Source organism: Nerophis lumbriciformis, linkage group LG14 (genome assembly GCF_033978685.3).
Source record: "Nerophis lumbriciformis linkage group LG14, RoL_Nlum_v2.1, whole genome shotgun sequence".
NCBI classification, from domain to species: Eukaryota; Metazoa; Chordata; class Actinopteri; order Syngnathiformes; family Syngnathidae; genus Nerophis; species Nerophis lumbriciformis.
Genome location: NC_084561.2, coordinates 11776428 through 11796323, shown reverse-complemented (window position 1 = coordinate 11796323; position 19896 = coordinate 11776428). Strand labels below are relative to the sequence as shown.

The 19896-nt window shown below is 37.5% G+C and overlaps 1 protein-coding gene across 3 annotated transcripts in view; it reads right to left on the bottom strand.

Annotated features, from left to right (window-relative positions):
• hykk.2 (hydroxylysine kinase, tandem duplicate 2) overlaps window positions 1-19896 on the bottom strand; it is a 53077-nt gene that overhangs the window by 5918 nt on the left and 27263 nt on the right. The window contains exons 1-2 of one of the 3 annotated variants that reach the window (XM_061976408.1): window positions 6573-6686; window positions 3382-3689 (exon numbers count right to left, since the gene is read on the bottom strand). In XM_061976408.1, coding sequence (XP_061832392.1) covers window positions 3382-3685 — 304 coding nt within the window. In that variant the 5' untranslated portion in view covers window positions 3686-3689; window positions 6573-6686. Of the gene's footprint in view, window positions 1-3381; window positions 3690-6572; window positions 6687-19896 lie in introns of those variants that run through there. The other 2 variants (XM_061976407.1, XM_061976409.1) reach the window with 2 other exon arrangements.

Genomic DNA, 19896 nt, shown 5'->3' with positions numbered 1-19896 from the left:
CAGCATCAAGGGTTGGAATTGGGGGTTAAATCAAGCAGTTCAAGTGACAATGAATTTCCCCAAGGGGACCAATAAATCTAATCTAATCTAATCTAAATGATTCCCGGGCGCAGCCACCGCTGCTGCTCACTGCTCCCCTCACCTCCCAGGGGGTGGAACAAGGTGATGGGTCAAACGCAGAGAGTAATTTCTCCACACCTAGTGTGTGTGTGACTATCAGTGGTACTTAAACTTTTTTAACTTTTAAAAGTAGCAATCGCCTGATCGATTTATTTTGCCCTCTAGTCTGTGTTGTCGCTCCTTGTTTTTGTTTGGTTCCACCTATTTCTGCATTGGGGCGATGTCGGCGTAAACGTGTTGTCATGTTTGTTGTATTTCCACTGTTGTAATTTATCGTTGTGGGACACTTGCGACGTGCCGTTGTATTTTTGTCCACGGCACGCTAGCCATCAAGGTCATACGCAACACAAAAACCAAAGTAGTTCTACACGCCTGATCTGAATGATGGTGGAGGATCTTCGATTTCAGGTATATTTGAGGCATTAGCCATGTTGCAACGACCTGTAGAACAGTGTTTTTCAACCACTGTGCCGCGGCGTGAGATATTGTCTGGTGTGCCGTGGGAAGTCATGCAACTTCACCTAATTGGTCCAAAAAATATTTTTTGCAAATCAATAATTGTAATAATGTGCTGTTGTCTAGTGCAGTGTTTTTCAACCTTTTTTGGTATGTAAAAGGTATGTAACGCTTAAACCAAAAATGAGCAAAAGGAAAGTCCCACTAGGAAAGGGCACTGAAGCATAGGGATGGCTATGCAAAACAGAAGTAAAACTGAACTGGCTACAAAGTAAACAAGAACCGAATGCTGGACGACAGCAAAAACTTACAGCGTGTGGAGCGGAGAGACGGCGTCCACAATCAACAGTGTCCCCACAAAGAAGGATAGCGTACGCACAACTTAAATAGTCTTGATTGCGAAAACAAAGCAGGTGCGGGCAATAGAACTCAAAAGAAGGCGTGACGCTGCTACAGGAGAACACCAACAAAACAGGAAGGGTCACCAAATTAACAGCGCAAGACAGAAACTAAAGCACTACACACATGAAACAACAACAACCTCAAAATAAGGCTTGACAACCTGGTGGAGTTTCATTTTTTAACCCTTTCTGCTGGTGGTGTGCCTCCGTATTTTTTTTATGAAAAAAATGTGCCTTGGCTCAAAAAAGGTTTGAAAACACTGCTGTAGAAGCTATAGATTCACATGTTGCTTCTGTCTCAGCAGCTTGTTTTGGTCTGAATGAATGTGGGAGGCGCAGCTTAGTGGATACATATATATCAGGGGTCACCAACACGGTGCCCGCGGGCACCAGGTAGCCCGTAAGGACCAGATGAGTCGCCCGCTGGCCTGTTCTAAAAATAGCTCAAGTAGCAGCACTTACCAGTGAGCTGCCTCTATTTTTTAAATTGTATTTATTTATTAGCAAGCTGGTCTCGCTTTGCTCGACATTTTTAATTCTGAGAGAGACAAAACTCAAATAGAATGTGAAAATCCAAGAAAATATTTAAAATACTTTGTCTTCACTAACTGACAAATAAACAGACAACAGATTTGGTGTCCAGTTCAAAGTGTGACATGATTTATTAAAAAATTTGAGAGTTGACTTTTGTATTTTACATGAGTTATTATTCGTACAAACATGGTGCAAAGTAATTCATGATTTGTTAAAAAATGTTAGTGGCTAGCTAGTTAAAATGGGATATTGTGATTTCACAAGACTGTCTTAGAAGTCATCATTTGAAAATGTTCAATTTGAAAAATGTGCACTTAGAGAAAATATAAAAATAAAGTGTTGCACATTGATATTTATCTGTTTCTATATATATTTATTGTGATAAATCATTAAGATGATCAGTGTTTCCACAAAGATAAATATCATTAATTATTAATAATAACATAGAGTTAAAGGTAAATTGAGCAAATTGGCTATTTCTGGCAATTTATTTAAGTGTGTATCAAACTGGTAGCCCTTCGCATTAATCAGTACCCAAGAAGTAGCTCTTGGTTTCAAAAAGGTTGGTGACCCCTGATATATATATATATATATATATATACATATATATATATATATATATATATATATATATATATGGATGGTTGAACATATGTCTGTGTATATCAGTGACGTGCAGTCACTAGAGGCAGGTGAGGCGGGGCCTCACCTGCCATGATGGAAAGAAAAAAAATGTAAAAAGAAAAAAAAAAAATTAAATTGTTATATGTATCCAGTGATTATACTATAAAGTTATTTTCCATTTAACTTCACCAGTTTTAGATTATTTTTATTCAAAATCGCTGAATTTTCACATTTGCCGTTCAAATACTGAGAAGAGACGGTGCGGTGAACAGCAGCCAGTTGAGGCACGTCACTCAGTGCCTCAACATGGATTCCGGACTCGGCTAACTGCTGGCCTGCTGTGCAGTGAGACCGTATTGCTATATGAACTATATTATACATTTCCATAGTTTAGTTAGCAGAGGTATATAATGTACAGTGTATTTTGTCAACAACTGTATGTGTGTAACATATTTCTTGTGCTGAGCGATCATAAAACGGCTGCAAAAGACGCACTGGCTGAGGCTCCAGTAGCCCCGCCTCCTGCACCCCCGCCGTAGAATTGTTATATCAACTAAAGCCCACACTTACACTTTCAACTTCTTCTTCACAATACCCCACAAATTCTCTATGGGGTTCAGGTCAGGGGAGTTGGCAGGCCAATCGAGGACAGTAATGCCATGGTCAGTACACCAGTTACTGGTCGTTTAGGCACTGTGGGCAGGTGCCAATTCATGCTGGATAATGAAATCATCATCTCCATGGAGCTTTTCAACAATAATGCAAAAAGGCCGCTATTGAAGCATCCTGGGCATCCATAACACCTCAGCAATGCTGATAGCCTCCACACCACGCCGCATTGATGCAGTAATTCGTGCAAAAGGATTCCCAACCAAGTACTGAGTACATTAATTGACATTTTCAAATGTTTGATTTTGTTTTGCTGTTATAAATCTTTTTTTTTTACTTGGTCTGAGGAAATATTAAAATTTTTTGAGATGGGATTTTTGAGTTTTCTTAAGCTGTATGCCATAATCAAAAATATTAAAATAATAAAAGGCTTGCAATATTTCAGTTGATGTGTAATGAATCCAGAATGTATGACATTTTTGTTTTTTTAATTGCATTACAGAAAATAAAGAACTTTATCACAATATTCTAATTTTATGAGACAGTCCTGTGTGTATATATATATATATATATATATATATATATATATATATATATATATATATACACTAGGTATTGTAAGTGACTGTTCTCCTACCCATGTCTTCCAGGAACATGTCCTGTCCCGTGGTTGTCCTCAGAGCTGTTTGGGTAGGAAGTCCATTCTCATGCATGAAGGCCATGGCGTAAGTCTGCAGTTCTGACAGGGTGGGGTCCTTGCTGTCCTCCGAATTCATAATCTTCAACACGTACTGGCCCCCTTCGACGGTCGCAACATAGAAGTTCTGGTCATCGTAGCTGGGCAGATAGCGCATTTCTGAGGGAGTCAGGTTGTAGTGTTTTTTCATCAGCTCTGCAGCCACACACTGGCTGACTTTGGGCTTGGCATGCTGCTCTGCCATCTTGCTGGAAACAAAGAAATCAGTTATTTGTACAGTGTATCAGTGGAACCGCAATTTATGAATCCCTTATTGTAGGAACTTTTCGATTTACAAACCGCAGACCGAATAAAAATATGCTTTTGTGTAAACCTTGTCTTCGTGGGCTCGCTTGTCTATCTCTTGCACTCTTTCAGTCAACACAGCAATGCTGTCTTTAGCTACTGTGCTACTTTATGCACTTTTTACATGTTTTTGCCTTTGTACAACATTATTCTAGTTAGGGATGTCCCGACCCGATATTTGGATCGGATTGGCCGCCGATATTTGCCAAAAAATGCGTATCGGCAAGGCATGGGAAAATGTCCATCCAGATCCAGTTAAAAAAAAAACTCCGCTCCGTGTTTTCCAACGCACCTATTTAAATAATACATTCCACTTTTCTGCTGCTCCCTAATTTACATTCCGCATTTTCCAGCACACCTTCAACACATCCACAGGTCTGTGGATTCTCACGCAGTTGCTTTTAGCTGCTGGCATTACACGACAGGCTTTTCTCACTCTTTCCTGTGTCTCCCTCTCACAGACAGCAAGCGCACCTTCTTACACACGTCACATACTGTCACGTCATACGTCACATACTGTCACGACACACGTCACATACTGTAACGTCATACGTCACATACGTATACGTCCTCTCCCAGCAGAGAGGTAGCAGAATGGCTAACGTTAGCTGTGATGCTAGCGCAGCCGTGTGACCAACGTTCTCTCTAAGGTGCGCGCTTGTGCAATTGCGCACTGCTCAAACGTCCTCTGCGCATAGCAATTATATGCCACGCACAAAATCAAATAAAAAAATAAGCGCATAACAATTTTCGACACACGGACACGACAGAGAAAACAGTTTTCGTCATCATTGTTCAAATATTGTAACGTCTTTCGAGACGCTTATCTCCATTCGGTGCCACACGCCCACACCATCAAAATGCCGAGGCAAAAATTTCCAGATCAACACCGTATGAAAAAATTCGTGATTTTTTTAGTTGTGATTTCCTTCTCTGCATGAAAGTTTAAAAGTAGCATATATTAATGCAGTATGAAGAAGAATGTTTTAATGTAGACATGCAAGCCTTTAAAGAAAATTTTGAAAATCAAGACTACATTTCCTGCATATGGGTGCATTTCTACCCTATATTTTAACTTTAGATTTATTCTCATATCAAACTCTTTTGGCTGTCTTTTTGACACTTACATCAGGTGCCCCTCTCCACACCCTGGATTATAAATAATGTAAATAATTCAATGTGATTATCTTGTGTGAAGACTATTATGATGATAGTATATATCTGATAGTATATATCTGTATCATGAATCAATTTAAGTGGAATCCCGACTTAAACAAGTTGAAAAACTTATTCGGGTGTTACCATTTAGTGGTCAATTGTACGGAATATGTACTTCATTGTGCAACCTACTAATAAAAGTCTCAATCAATCAATCAAAACACATAGAATCATCATACTGCTGTGATTATATGCATCAAGTGTTCATTCAAGGCTAAGGCAAAATATCGAGATATATATCGTGTATCGCAATATGGCCTTAAAATATCGCAATATTAAAAAAAGGCCATATCGCCCAGCCCTAGTTTCAATGATGCCATTTCTGTTTGTCATGTATAATTTTGTCTATTTTGTGTTGATCCTTGAATAAACAGGTCAGTTTCTTGTTACCAACCATTGTGTATTATTCAAACTCCCCTAATTCAGCTGGCTAGTTGTTATCAAGAGTACTAAAACCCTTTTCAACATGATTCTGACAACTAAGTAGGCTAAATAACTTTAAACTTTAATACATGCTCGGTCGGATAGGCCAGTATCGGTATCGGTCAGTATCGGTATCGGATCGGAAGTGCAAAAACAATATCGGTATCGGATCGGAAGTGCAAAAACCTGGATCGGGACATCCCTAATTCTAGTACTGCTAGCTCAACATTAGTCTGTGTGTGTGAAAAGCCGTAGATATTTTTGTGATTGGGCCGGCATGCAAAGGCAGTACCTTTAAGGTTTATTGGCGCTCTGTACTTCTCCCTACGTCCGTGTACACAGTGGCGTTTTAAAAAGTCATACATTTGACTTTTTGAAACTGACCGATAATTTCCGATATTACATTTTAAAGCATTTATCGGCCGATAATATTGGCTGTCCGATATTATCGGACATCTCTAGAGCTCAACCTTCATCCAAACTGCATTATTAATTTAACGTGACTCCTACATGTATGTGTACTTCATCTGTGTATTGCTGTACTTTCCTTTGTGTGCTTAGTTTTACACTGACTTCATTGTGGAGACTATCCATAAAAAAGCTCAAAAGTTATTTTTTGTCATCTCTAATTCAAAGGACCGTCTACATATTTGGCAAACGAAATCCCAATATTCAATATATGTTAATACTAATAACAGATTTGTTTTTAAATGTATGTATAGCATTTTTGTAGCCTTTTTTAAAAGAAAATTCATGAATTATGCAAACCGTATGATGACGTCATTTTGCACACGCCCCCACCCCTGCGAGTAATCACAAGCAGGTTTCCCTGGTCAGCAGTTTCTTTTAAAAGTGAGTAACTAAGCTAAGCCAGATATTACTTTTTTATGTTTTTTAATATCTTAAAGGGTTACTTTTTAGACTAACTATAACTACATTGCTTATGTGTTGAAAAAAGGACCGATTCAGAAGAGCTCCGTGCATGTTTTACTTCCGTTTAAAGTCCGCTGCATTTTGATTCCGTTAGGGGGGGGAACGGTGATTTATAAAGGTGATTTTGAGTTAGTCTTCTACGAACAGAACGTTCACGACGACAGTAACCGCAAATGTCATATTTTATCTAAGGTATGAAAACGTTTACTCACCATGTAATACGTGTCAAAGAGCCCTGATTTGACCACTGGCCAGCCTGTGAAGAGACGCTGATTCGGTCAAACAATTAACATCTGTACAAACATCCATATCCGGTATGACCTTTCAGTACAAAACACTTTTTAAGGCACCAAAACGAATCGCATTTACAACGAAAACTGTGACGGAATATCGACAAAGATCATAACCCTGTTATAAAAGTTTTTTTTATTTCGAAACAATAAAGGGAGATAAAAAAGTGTTTTCCAGTTGACAAATGTCAAAATTAGGATCTGTTGATGGAAATGTATTGCAATATTAGCTTTGGATATCCCATCCACGTTAATTTATACACCTCAATTTTGCTATATCATATTTTTTTTAAGACAATTAAAGCAGTTTTTCTGTTTGTTAAGATGCTGGGACGCTATAGCAAGAATGTGTTATGATTTATGCCCACTAGGGAGTGCCACAACCTCCTGAAACCCATAAAAATAAAATATGCGTTGTTTTCATATTTAATAATTGTCTTTCGTGAAAACCATACATTTTTACCGACGAAATGTATTTTTAATACACTGCACAATTATTTAATTCATATATTTTTTACTGGTCTGATTAAACAACCAATCTACTGTATAGTCCAAATCAGTTGTTTCATATTTATTTATTTGACTTATATTAACATTGGACATTAAAAACCATTAAAAAGATCACTTGAGGATTAACCTTTCCTGGTTTTGGTATTTTACTAATTGGATGCACACAAACATTTATGCATTGTAATGCACTTGTCACATCAACTATTTATATAATTGTATAGTTATTAAAAAAACTGGTCTTCATGTACACCACGAAGGACATAAGAAAAAGTTATTGTTTTTTCAGTATCGTTGACCAAAAACACTTCAAACATGATTACCCTAAAGCAGGGGTGTGCAAAGTGCAGCCCGGGGGGCTATTTGCGATTTTGTTGGCCCGCAGCATATTGTAAGGGAAAAAATAACAGTACAAATGTAAGAAAAAAAAAAAGAAAAAAATTGTAATGTTATTAAAAAAGCTGAAATTTTCCAACAAATAATTAATAATAGTATACTTAGTCACATATAACCAAAGTGTTGTCTTTAGATATGTACATCTATTTTAGGCATTTGTTTTAAATACAAATATATCAAAGTGGCACCTGCATATTTTGGCGTTTCAGTATGCGGCCTTCGGTGGAAAAAGTTTAGACACCCCCGATCTAAAATATTAAAAGCGCTCAAAATTAAAATACATATAACTATGATTTAATTAATTAAAAAAATTACAACAACAACAATAAACATGTTAAATGTGCAACTGAACATGAATATTTTTGTACTGGCAGAATTTTTGACATACTAGGTTATGCAGTCACAAACTCTAATTATTATTAGTCTATTCTTACAGAAGGAAAAAACCACGCTAAATATGTAAAAAAAAATAAAAATAGATAAAAATAAAAAATTCCAATAATTAATGATAATATACTTAGTTATCAATGATACAAAGCTGATACAAAGTTTTGTATTTAAATATATATGTATATATATTTATATATATTTAAATATATATATATATATATATATATATATTTATATATATTTATTTATATATATATATATATATATATATATATATATATATATATATATATATATATATATATTTAAATATATATACATATATATATATATATATATATATATATATATATTTAAATATATATATTCTTAAATATATATATATATATATACATATATATTTATTTAAATATATATATATATATATATATATTTAAATACGTATATACATATATACTGTATATATATATATATATATATATATATATATATATATATATATATATATATATATATTCAGTAATTCAATAAATTACTTTTCATGTGCCCATTCATGTTTAATCATTTTAGCCATAAGCAAATGTCGGATTATGACCAACGAACTGGAACGTTTTGCTAAGCAGTGATCTGTTTCAACATACAGCGTTGAACTTCTTTTTACACTTGCATGACAGTTAAGTGTGAGGCGTGACGTCTACTTGTCTCCAACAAGCCTTTTTTTCTTATATTCTAGTCAATTTTACTTAAAAAACAACAACATTGGCTGTGTATATATTAAAGGTTTTATGGCGGGGAGCAGATGTTTTCAAATCTAGTTTTTTTGTCCACATGAGGTCCACCAGTGTTCCAGAATGGAACGTGTTTGCCCTGCAAATACCCCCTGTAGACTGTATCTGAATATAAAAGTTATTAGATGAAGCCCCTATGATATGAAGTATGACGCCCTTTAAGAATGATAATAACCGCATTAAGGAGTTTAAAATGAAATATCAAAGTGTACAAGACGCGGCAAAATGTGTATTCTTACAAGCAAACTCAATTATTTATCCACAGCAAAAAGATAAGAAGAGCTATGAATAAGTTATTTGAGGGAAAGTTTAATTCATGCAAAACATAACCGAGAAAAAACAAAAACAAGATGCATTACGATGCAACGGTGGTGGGACATTATTATAAAACATGATTACACTATGTGCCTATTAAAGTTGATATTCGCCCTGCAGCTTCAGACCAGGAATATTAATTTAAGAATGATTTAGATGTTGAGGCTACGAAAGAATATAGGACAGATAGCGTGCACAGCACAGAAATTTCACTAAAAATGTTTCCCTTATGTATTTTTTGCTCCTGAAAATGTCACAATGTCAACGTCGCCCCCTCTTGGTGTGACTTTCCCCACATAGACAGCGTGGATAAATGCATGTAAAACTATTATTTTCCTCACCTAATTGCATGTTTTTGTCGCCTTGGTTCATAATTACTTTAAAAATGGATATGGTCCACTGCTACAGTTGAGTGTGGGTGCTGTCAGCCGTGACCACAAGATGCAGAGACGGCAGGCGGAGTGCAGGTGAAGTGTGTTTGATAAGCGAAAACGGTGCAACAGGAGAGTGCACAAAACGTCACAAGAGCAAAGTTGTGCAACATGGAGGCACAAAGCACAGCACAAAGCAAAATGAGCCATAAAAATATTTTAAAAAAGCATCCTGATTGGCAACCAGGAACAGGCGTGTCCTGATTGCTTATCAGGGACAGATAAGGGAGCCAGCGCTCGGACAGGAGAAATAAAATAACAGAAACTAATATTAATTGATTTAAGAGATCATGACAATTGTTTTGATCTTATTCTTTTTAAATAATAAAAAATAAAATAATTAATTAAAAAAAACGAATATTATTTTTTATATATAATTTGTATTCTTGTTTATTTTTAATTATGAGCAAAAAGAAAAACGAATTAAAATAATCACCATTTTGGGACTCCCATACTGTACAAGTAAAATTATGAGGTGATGAAATAAAAACAATTGAATAAGACAAATAATGAATTCCCTATTGTTTTTTTCTTTTAAAACTGTCACGAAATGAAAAAAATAGCCTCACAATTTGCACTTTAACGAGGAACTGCATTTTTTTGGAATTTTGCCTACACTTCACAATCCTTATGATTGACAACAACACATATGTCTTTTTTTATGTGTTCTACCGGGGAAATAAAGTTGAACAAAAGTCAGCTTACAACGAAGCGAATAGGAGCCATGAAGTCATGATGTCATTGCCAACCATATAACCCACTAAAGATACATCCAAAAAAGTCACAAACAATACTCCATTTACATGTTGTGATTTGAATATTAACCAAGTAGTAGCGATATTGGTATTATAAGCGCTAACGTGAGGACCTGCTTTATGCGGGGCATTGATCAGAGAGATCTAACTGAGTTGGTGAAAGTTAGTTCTTGATTGTAAATCATGCCTCTCACCTGGATAGTAGGAGGATGTGGACAAAAACCGAGAACTTGGTCAACTTATAATTGGGAAAAAGACCTGAAAAGACGCTCTGTTTCACCACATTTTTTTTTTTTTACAAGGATTATGATTAATTCTTCATCTAAACGGGAAGATATAAACATCCTCACAGTGGGCATCCCAGTGAGAGCAGACATTGAACAGTAAGTGATTGTTTTGTCATGATTGTTGGCTCTTATAAAGTAAAGTATTGTTGTTGTTGTTGTTTTTTAAAGCTGCTCATAGGAAGAATAGAACGACTACCATTGAACCCATTGTTAGCTGACTTTTGCTAACATTTATTTACTAGTCAGAATGCATAAAAACAAAAAACACATGGGCGTATCTTATGTAAGGATTGTGAATGATAGGCAAAATTCTCCTCCCAAAAAAGTGCAGTAGCTCCTTCAAGTTCCTCGGCACCCTCATATCTGCTGACCTCTCCTGGACCCAAAATACAACTGCGGTCATCCGGAAGGCCCAGCGGAGACTCCACTTCCTGAGGGTGCTGAGGAAGAACAGACTGGAGAGGCAGCTGATGGTGACCTTCTTTCGCTCGGCTGTCGAGAGCCTGCTGACGTAGTGCATACGTGTGGTACGCCAGCTGCACTGAAGCAGACAAACAGGCGATTCAGAGGGTCATAAAGTCTGCACAAAAAATCATCGGCCCCCTCCCCTCCCTGAAGGATTTACACAACTCCTGTTGCCTCAACAGAGCAAAAAGCTGTTGTGTAATTTAATTGGAGTCCTTAATCTCGCTATATGCAAATATAATGACAATAAAGTCCATTCTATTCTATTCTATTCTATTCTAATTTAACTGACTGACGCGTTGGCGCATTCTCACTTTTCCCCCTGGGAGTTAAAACTTTGGGCACGCCTGATCTAAAGCAAACTATGAATAATAAAACACGCCAAAACATGTGTCCTTTATCATAGCTACACGTATGACAAAAAAACGCGTGAAAATCAGTGGTATTCAGTGGGGTAAGATTAATTAAATGCGCTGACAGTTCATTGCTCCTGCCAAATGAATTGCACCGAGTGGAGCGGATCACCACTCCAAGATGGCGGCCCCGCGTCTCGTCAGCGCCAGTAGGCAGCAGCGCCACTATTATGTTAGATCCACTATGGACTGGACTCTCACACTATTATGTTAGATCCACTTGACGTCCATTGCACTGGTCGCGATCCCCTCCAAGGTTTCTCATTGTATCCCATTGGGTTGAGTTTTTCCTTGCCCTGATGTGGCATCTGAGCCGAGGCTGTCGTTGTGGCTTGTGCAGCCCTTTGAGACACTCGTGATTTCGGGCTATATAAGTCAACTTTGATTGACTGATTGATTGACAAGAATGCTTGTTGTGATACGTCCGCAACAATAAACCGCATGTTTTTTTTACCCTGCAAGGTTGTTAGACAGCGAGTGTCGTCCCTAATTCTGTCGGGTGAGGCAATTCATTATGTGTCAATGGATTTGTGCCATCTTCATTTGGATGCTTCTTTCCGCCAGCGTTATCACTTTTTGTCGTCCTTGCAGGCAAGGCTGAAAATAAAATCCCACGTTTTCACAGCCGGGTGGGTGTGAAATAATTTGTCAAGGACGCGGCGTGACGCCATCATGACACGTGGCGTCCTGAACAGTTGTGATATTCGATGAAACACTCGACAGTTGATTTAGTTTCATTCAGTTTATGGCGAACATTTTGGGCAAAAATCTCAGTTGTCGTACACTGTGAAACAGAGTCGGTAGATTTTACGGTGAAAAAACTGGCAGCTCAGTTGCCAGAATTGTACCGTGATGAAAACAGTGGTACGGTTTTTACATTTTAAAGTAATGCGTCGTAAAAACACTGACCCTAATTTTACGTAGAAAAACTGGCTGATTTACTAAGGGTGTGTGTGTTCTGAAACACGTGCAAACTTGATAGCACACGCAAAGCTGATCGATTAAAAAGTAGAAAATGGATGGATGGATATAGGCCAGGGGTCTGCAACCCAAAACATTGAAAGAGCCATACATGACCAAAAATACAAATAACAAGTCTGTCTGGAGCCGCAAAAAATGAAAAGCCGTATGTACATAAGTGTTATAATGAAGGCAACACATGATGTAAGTGTCTAGCTATAATAGCCTACTATCAAAATGACTGTGTCGCAGGCTCAAGCAAATCTTCGTTGACAGAAATGTTGAAATTTAATATTCTACACATTTTTACATTAAAAAACATTAGTAACATTAGTAAATAGCATGTTAGCATTGATTAGCTTGCAGTCATGCACTGACCAAATATGCCTGATTAGCACTCCGACAAGAACAAAGCTCACCTTTGTGCATTGGCACGCAGTATAAAACGTTTGGTGGACAAAATGAGACATCGGAGTGGAATATTGTACATGTAAACAAACTGTTGCATCACAGTCCACACTGTGGTGAGTTCAAGAACCGCCGAAATTAGTAGGACAAAACGATGTTCGGCAAATACTCTCATCGGTGAAACATACACACAAACATATTAAACAGTTTTCGAACAATTGGGAAGGTTTGTGTCATGTTTGTCCTCAAACAAAAAACATACTAAAACAAAAAAAATATTTCCTCCCCATCTTTTTCCATTTTCAATACTTTTTTAAAAATGCTCCAGGGAGCCACTAGGGCGGCACCAAAGAGCTGCATGCGGTTGCTGACCCCCGATATAGGCTCATCATCAAAACGGCCACAATACTGGGGAGAGAAAATGCAAATATACAACATGTGATTTATCAATTTTGATCACCGTTTTGCAAACTCTATTCATCTGAAAAGTACGTGCAAAATGACAATCAGAAAATAATTGTTATGTAATATATATATATATATATAAAGTCGTGGTCAAAAGTTTACATACACTTGTAAAGAACATAATTGTGGAGGGGGGCGTGGTTGGCGCGCCTCCTGCGGGAATGGAGTGTGTATGGCCCGGCTTCGAAGCCCAGCTGACAGGTGAGTAGATTGCCCAGCTGGGGATGATGATCTAATCACCTGTCGCCTTTATCAGCAGCGGCCAGGGCCATGACGAGGGACGGCGGCTGGGAGTAGAAACACACCCACACGAGGACACTGAGAGAGCTGTCTTGAGTTTCCAATAATTTCTACAACTCTTATTTTTTTGTGATAGAGTGATTGGAGCACATACTTGGTCACAAAAAATCATTTCATGAAGTTTGGTTCTTTTATGAATTTATTATGGGTCTACTGAAAATGTGAGAAAATCTGCTGAGTCAAAAGTATACATACAGCAATGTTAATATTTGCTTACATGTCCCTTGGCAAGTTTCACTGCAATAAGGCGCTTTTGGTAGCCATCCACAAGCTTCTGGTTGAATTTCTGACCACTCCTCTTGACAAAATTGGTGCAGTTCAGCTAAATTTGTTGATTTTCTGACATTGACTTGTTTCTTTAGCATTGTCCACACGTTGGACAATGCTGAATGGCCTTCCCAGTCAGGACTTTGGGAAGGCCATTCTAAAACCTTAATTCTAGCCTGTTTAAGCCATTCCTTTACCACTTTTGACATGTGTTTGGGGTCATTGTCCTGTTGGAACACCCAACTGCGCCCAAGACCCAACCTCCGGGTTGATGATTTTAGGTTGTCCTGAAGAATTTGGAGGTAAGCCTCCTTTTTCATTGTCCTATTTAAAACACCAGTTCCATTGGCAGCAAAACAGGCCCAGAGCATAATACTACCACCACCATGCTTGACGGTAGGTATGATGTTCCTGGGATTAAAGGCCTCACCTTTTCTCCTCCAAACATATTGCTGGGTATTGTGGCCAAACAGCTCATTTTTTGTTTCATCTGACATCACACAGACAAAGATAAGACCTTCTGGAGGAAAGTTCTGTGGTCCTATCACTTTATCACAAAAAAATAAGAGTTGTAGAATTTATTGGAATTTATTACAAATGTATGTAAACGTTTGACCACAACTGTGTGTGTGTGTGTGTGTGTGTGTGTGTGTGTGTGTGTGTGTGTGTGTGTGTGTGTGTGTGTGTGTGTGTGTGTGTGTGTGTGTGTGTGTGTGTGTGTGCATGTGTGTGTGTGTGTGTGTGTGTGTGTGTGTGTGTGTGTGTGTGTGTGTGTGTGTGTGTGTGTGTGTGTGTGTGTGTGTGTGTGTGTGTGTGTGTGTGTGTGTGTGAACAAATTTGGACTGTCAGAAAAAAAATATTAGACATATCCTCTATTCAGCAACCTAATTTTATAATTTTATACCTACTGGATTTTAAAAAAAGTAAAAAAAAATAACGCATGTTAGACTCTTTTGGCGTTTTATTTTAAAATGATTTATATACAGTATATATATATGTTTACAGATTTAGATTGTAGATGTGTGCTGCTGGTTCAACACATCGCACACAGGTAGGAGCATCCTTTTATCGTTGTACAGTGCATGCCGGGTTACTTAGGGGCTGATTAAAACAAATGCATTTAATGTGTTTGTTGTCCTATAGTGCTTTTTTTTTTTTTTTTTTTTTTTTTTTTTTTTAATATTCACGCCCATGCACTTTCAGCATTAAAAAAAAGGAAGAAAAAAAAATGTTCAATGTAGATGCACTTTAAAACTGTTTGTGAAATGCCCATTGAGTGGTAGACATCTCCTGATTGTTTAAAAGCAAAGCAAAACGCCACCGGTAGGAGCATAATAACATGAATGTGCGGTAAATGAGTGTCTCTGTGGTAACAACCCCATTAGTGCAGGCAAAATCCTCATTTTCAAATTCACACGCAGTCTTGGTAGATCACTCGCAACATGCCCACTAATAGTCCACGCTATTCTATTGTTTGCACATGCTTTTTATCATGTGGTATTTGGATCTTGCAAAATCAGGCCCTAGCCTTAAAATGTATTTCAAGTATTTTACATTTACAGTATTGCACTGTCAAAAGAACAACCATAGATTTTACAAGAAAAAAAATAAACAATTGGCAGCATTTTACTGTAAAAATAAAAGTGGTACTGTTTGCCATTTACAGTAATGCACTGTAAAAACAGATGTAGATTTTACAGTAAAAAACTGGTAGCCCAGTCGCTTGAATTTTATGTAAAAATAAAGGCTGTACTGTTTTTCCATTGATTTTCCGGTAACAATCAAAGAACGTAACTGTCAGGTTCAAACACCGATGACATTTATTAAACAGGACAAGAAGCAAAAAAATCAAACAGAGACAGAATTCAATTTGGCTCAGTGAGGAGAAACGTGTACATCTGTACCCTTGTAAAGTGTCATTCAAATCAAATCAAATCAACTTTATTTATAAAGCATTACGCTCTGCCAAAAGATTGCACGCCTCCTTCTTTTATTTGGACCTTCCCTGACCACATGGCAACAGCTGCTTCCAAAGGGACGTGGGTCGTAAACAGCGTTGCCTTTGGTTATGGAACAGTTCAAAAGAAAAGGTCGTAAACAGTTCACAGAGAAGGTCGTAAAACAGTTCAAAGAAGCAGTGCCTGGAGGGGAGTCTGGTCCTGCTTCCTCTTCGCTTTTGTAGTTCTTGGGTCAAGACAATATATTTCTGTTGATTACAATACATGAAAGAAACAGAACACCTTCATGTTGCTTCCCCCCCTACACAGTGGAGTTTTACAAGCCTTCTTCTTGGTAGGTTCAAAGACATGTTTTGGCTTCTCGCCGGGAACTCATTGAAACACAACGTTTTTGTGATAACTTAGATACAATTATTCTAACAGTAACGCTTCGGGAACCAAAAAAATGCTTGCCGTTTGGTTCCACCAATATGGAACCAAAAATCAACCCAAATGCACCCTTTAGGTAAAGTTAATTGTCCAAAAAGCCTAACGTAATCACAACGTTTTGGGGACCAAAATGGTTAGCTGGGTTATTTGTAGAAACATCTGTGTAAACGTGATCACAGATCCCTCTGAGACAGCACACAGAGTTGTAATAAATATTAGAATAATAGGTGTAGTGATTTTGATGGATGGATGGATGGATGGATGGATGGATGGATGGATGGATGGATGGATGGATGGATGGATGGATGGATGGATGGATGGATGGATAGATAGATAGATAGATAGATAGATAGATAGATAGATAGATAGATAGATAGATAGATAGATAGATAGATAGATAGATAGATAGATAGATAGATAGATAGATAGATAGATAGTACTTTATTGATTCTTTCAGGAGAGTTCCCTCAGGAAAAAATTTTTTAAAGTATTTATTTATGTATATGTATATGTATATGTATTTATATATTTATTTATTTATTTATTCATAAATGGATCAAATGTATTTATTTTACACACCTACATTTTCATTTAAACCCTTTTTGTAACCTTGTTTCTGGTAACTCTGTTCATTAATATTATTTACCGTATTTTTCGGACTATAAGTCGCAGTTTTTTTCATAGTTTGGCCGGGCTCCAGTGCGATTTATATATGTTTTTTTCCTTCTTTATTATGCATTTTCGGCAGGTGCGACTTATACTCCGGTGCGACTTATACTCCGAAAAATACGGTAAGTGTTTGCTTGCAATTTTATTTAATTCGGTTTGATTTTGCACAATTTTAATTTGTTACTTTTGCATTTTTCTGAGTGATTTTATTGTTGCACTTAATTGCTTCTTGCATAACAAATTATTTTAGCACTTTTTTTTTTTTTTTTTTTTTTTTAAACAAAAAATAATCAACCGAAGCAGTATGTATGTTTAACACACAAAATGTTTTACTTGGGACCGTGCTCTCTCGTTAGAATGTAAACGTTGAATAATAACAATTAGTTAAAAATAAAAACAGGTAATTTAAGACGAATATGTAAAAGACTGATGAGACAAGATGACACTTTTACTGTAAATACGAAGCGTTATCACTTGGAACGTTCAACCCCAGGCCACTCTTGTAGCTGAATGCTCTACATTTTGAAATTAGGAACCATATATGGCACCCTGGACATCATTCATTCATCGGTACTCTTTGTGTTATTATTGCATTGGTATTATTTATGTTCTTAACTGGGCCACCAGCATGTATTTATAAATGACGTGTCATATGTAAAGACATGCTAATAATAGGATCATGTAAACAACACTGCCAGAGCCACAATGAGTTTATAGTAGGTGTGTGAATGAAGCTGCAGGTTGCTTATAATGATTGTATGAGGCTGCTCCTGGGAATTCCAAGATTTGTTAGTATTGCGGTGCCCACTTTCTCAGCGTTGCTACGCAACCTTATGTATACGTTTATGTGTCGGGCATCTGAGTCTGAAAATGAGATAATCACTGTGATAACGAACCCTGGCCGCGGTTCTGTTAAGTACTCATCTGGACTGTGGAATCATATTTGTATGTCAGAAACTGACATTTGGGCTTTATGTTTTATTGTTTTGTTTTTAATGTTTTGTATTGTGTTTTATATGTTTAATGGATCTTAAGGTATGCAATACAGATTGATGATGATGATGATGATCAGCAATCAATATTATTGGCAGAAATAGAGGGTCCCCAAATCAAATTTTGCTTAGGGCCCCATGGAGGCTGATGCATTTTGGACGCTTCTCCCGTGAGAGTTTTTGCTGTTCTCCAGCATTCCATCTTGTTTATACACTGCAAAAACTGAAATCTAAGTAAGATTAAATATCTCAAATAAGGGTGATATTTGCTTATTTTCTGTCTGATAAGATAATTCTTCTCACTAAGCAGATTTTATGTTTGAGTGTTTTACTTGTTTTAAGGGTTTTGGTCCTAAATGATCTCAGTAAGATATTACAGCTTGTTGCTGAGATTTGATGACCTATATTGAGTAAAACATGCTTGAAACTAGAATATCAACTGTTGCAAAGCTGTGTCATCAACACTCACAAGTATAAAACTACTTTTTTAAAGTAATTATTTCTTATTTCAAGCATGAAATAAAAAAAATCATGACTTTGATACAATTGTGTCTCATAATTAAAACAGATGACAGCCAAATGGACTTTGCTGTTGTATTTTCAATGAAACAATAGAAAAGATGTACCGTATTTTCCGCACCATAAGGCGCCCTGGGTTAAAAGCCGCGCCTTCAATGAACGGCATATTTCAAAACTTTGTCCACCTATAAGCCGCCCGGTGTTGTAAGCCGCATCTAACTGCGCTAAAGGAATGTCAAAAAATCAGTCAGATAGGTCAGTCAAACTTTAATAATATATTAAAAACCAGCGTTCTAACAACTCTGTTCACTTCCAAAATGTACGCAAATGTGCAATCACAAACATACGTATATCAACATGGACAGAGCTGCGTGAAAAAAGCCACCCGGCCTCTTCGCGTAAACTTAAACTTACCTTAACCACTCGCTCATCTTTTCTTCATCCATCCCTTCGAGTTAGCTTTTATGATGACGCCGGCTGGAAAGGTCTCTTTTGGCAAGGTCTTCCTTTTGAATATCATCATGGGTGGAAGTTTCATTAGCATGGCAAGCTAGAACCACAGTGAAGGATGACTTCTCATTCCCTGTGGTGCGAATATTCACCGTACGTGCTCCCGTTGTATCCACAGTGCGGTTCACAGGAATATCAGTTGCTGTGAAATACGGTAGTAATCCGTGTGCGGATGGAGAGATTGCGTCTTTTCATGAACCGGATCCTTGTCGCTTTGTAGGAGCCATTTTGTGGTCTTTACAGATGTAAACACACAAAGGAAATGAAACGTACGGTGATATCCACGCGCTTTTTCTTCTTCTACGCGGGCGGGTGGTTGCTTACAGTAGAAGAAGAAGCGCTTCCTGTTCTATGGGGGCGGGTGCTTACCTTGGCGGTTGCTTGCGTAGAAGAAGAAGCGCTTCCTGTTCTACCGGGAAAAAAGATGGCGGCTGTTTACCGAAGTTGCGAGACCTAAACTTTATGAAAATGAATCTTAATATTTATCCATATATAAAGCGCACCGGGTTAAAAGACGCACTGTCAGCTTTTGAGTAAATTTGTGGTTTTTAGGTGCGGCTAATAGTGCGGAAAATACGGTACTCTTATAGTAGTACAGTTGGCACAGTACAGTAAACTGACAGTTAATATTTAAACATTTGACATTTCAAACAATTTTGAACAGAAATAGTTCATGCACATTCAGATAAATTCTTCAATATTATAATAAAAAAAAATTGGCCAGGGGCCGGGCTGTAAATATATATATATATATATCCATCCATTGATCCATTTTCTACCGCTTATTCCCTTTGGGGTCGCGGGGGATGCTGGAGCCTATCTCAGCTACAATCGGGCGGAAGGCGGGGTACACCCTGGACAAGTCGCCACCTCATCGCAGGGCCAACACAGATAGACAGACAACATTCACACTCACATCCACACACTAGGGCCAATTTAGTGTTGCCAATCAACCTATCCCCAGGTGCATGTCTTTGGAGGTGGGAGGAAGCCGGAGTACCCGGAGAGAACCCACGCAGTCA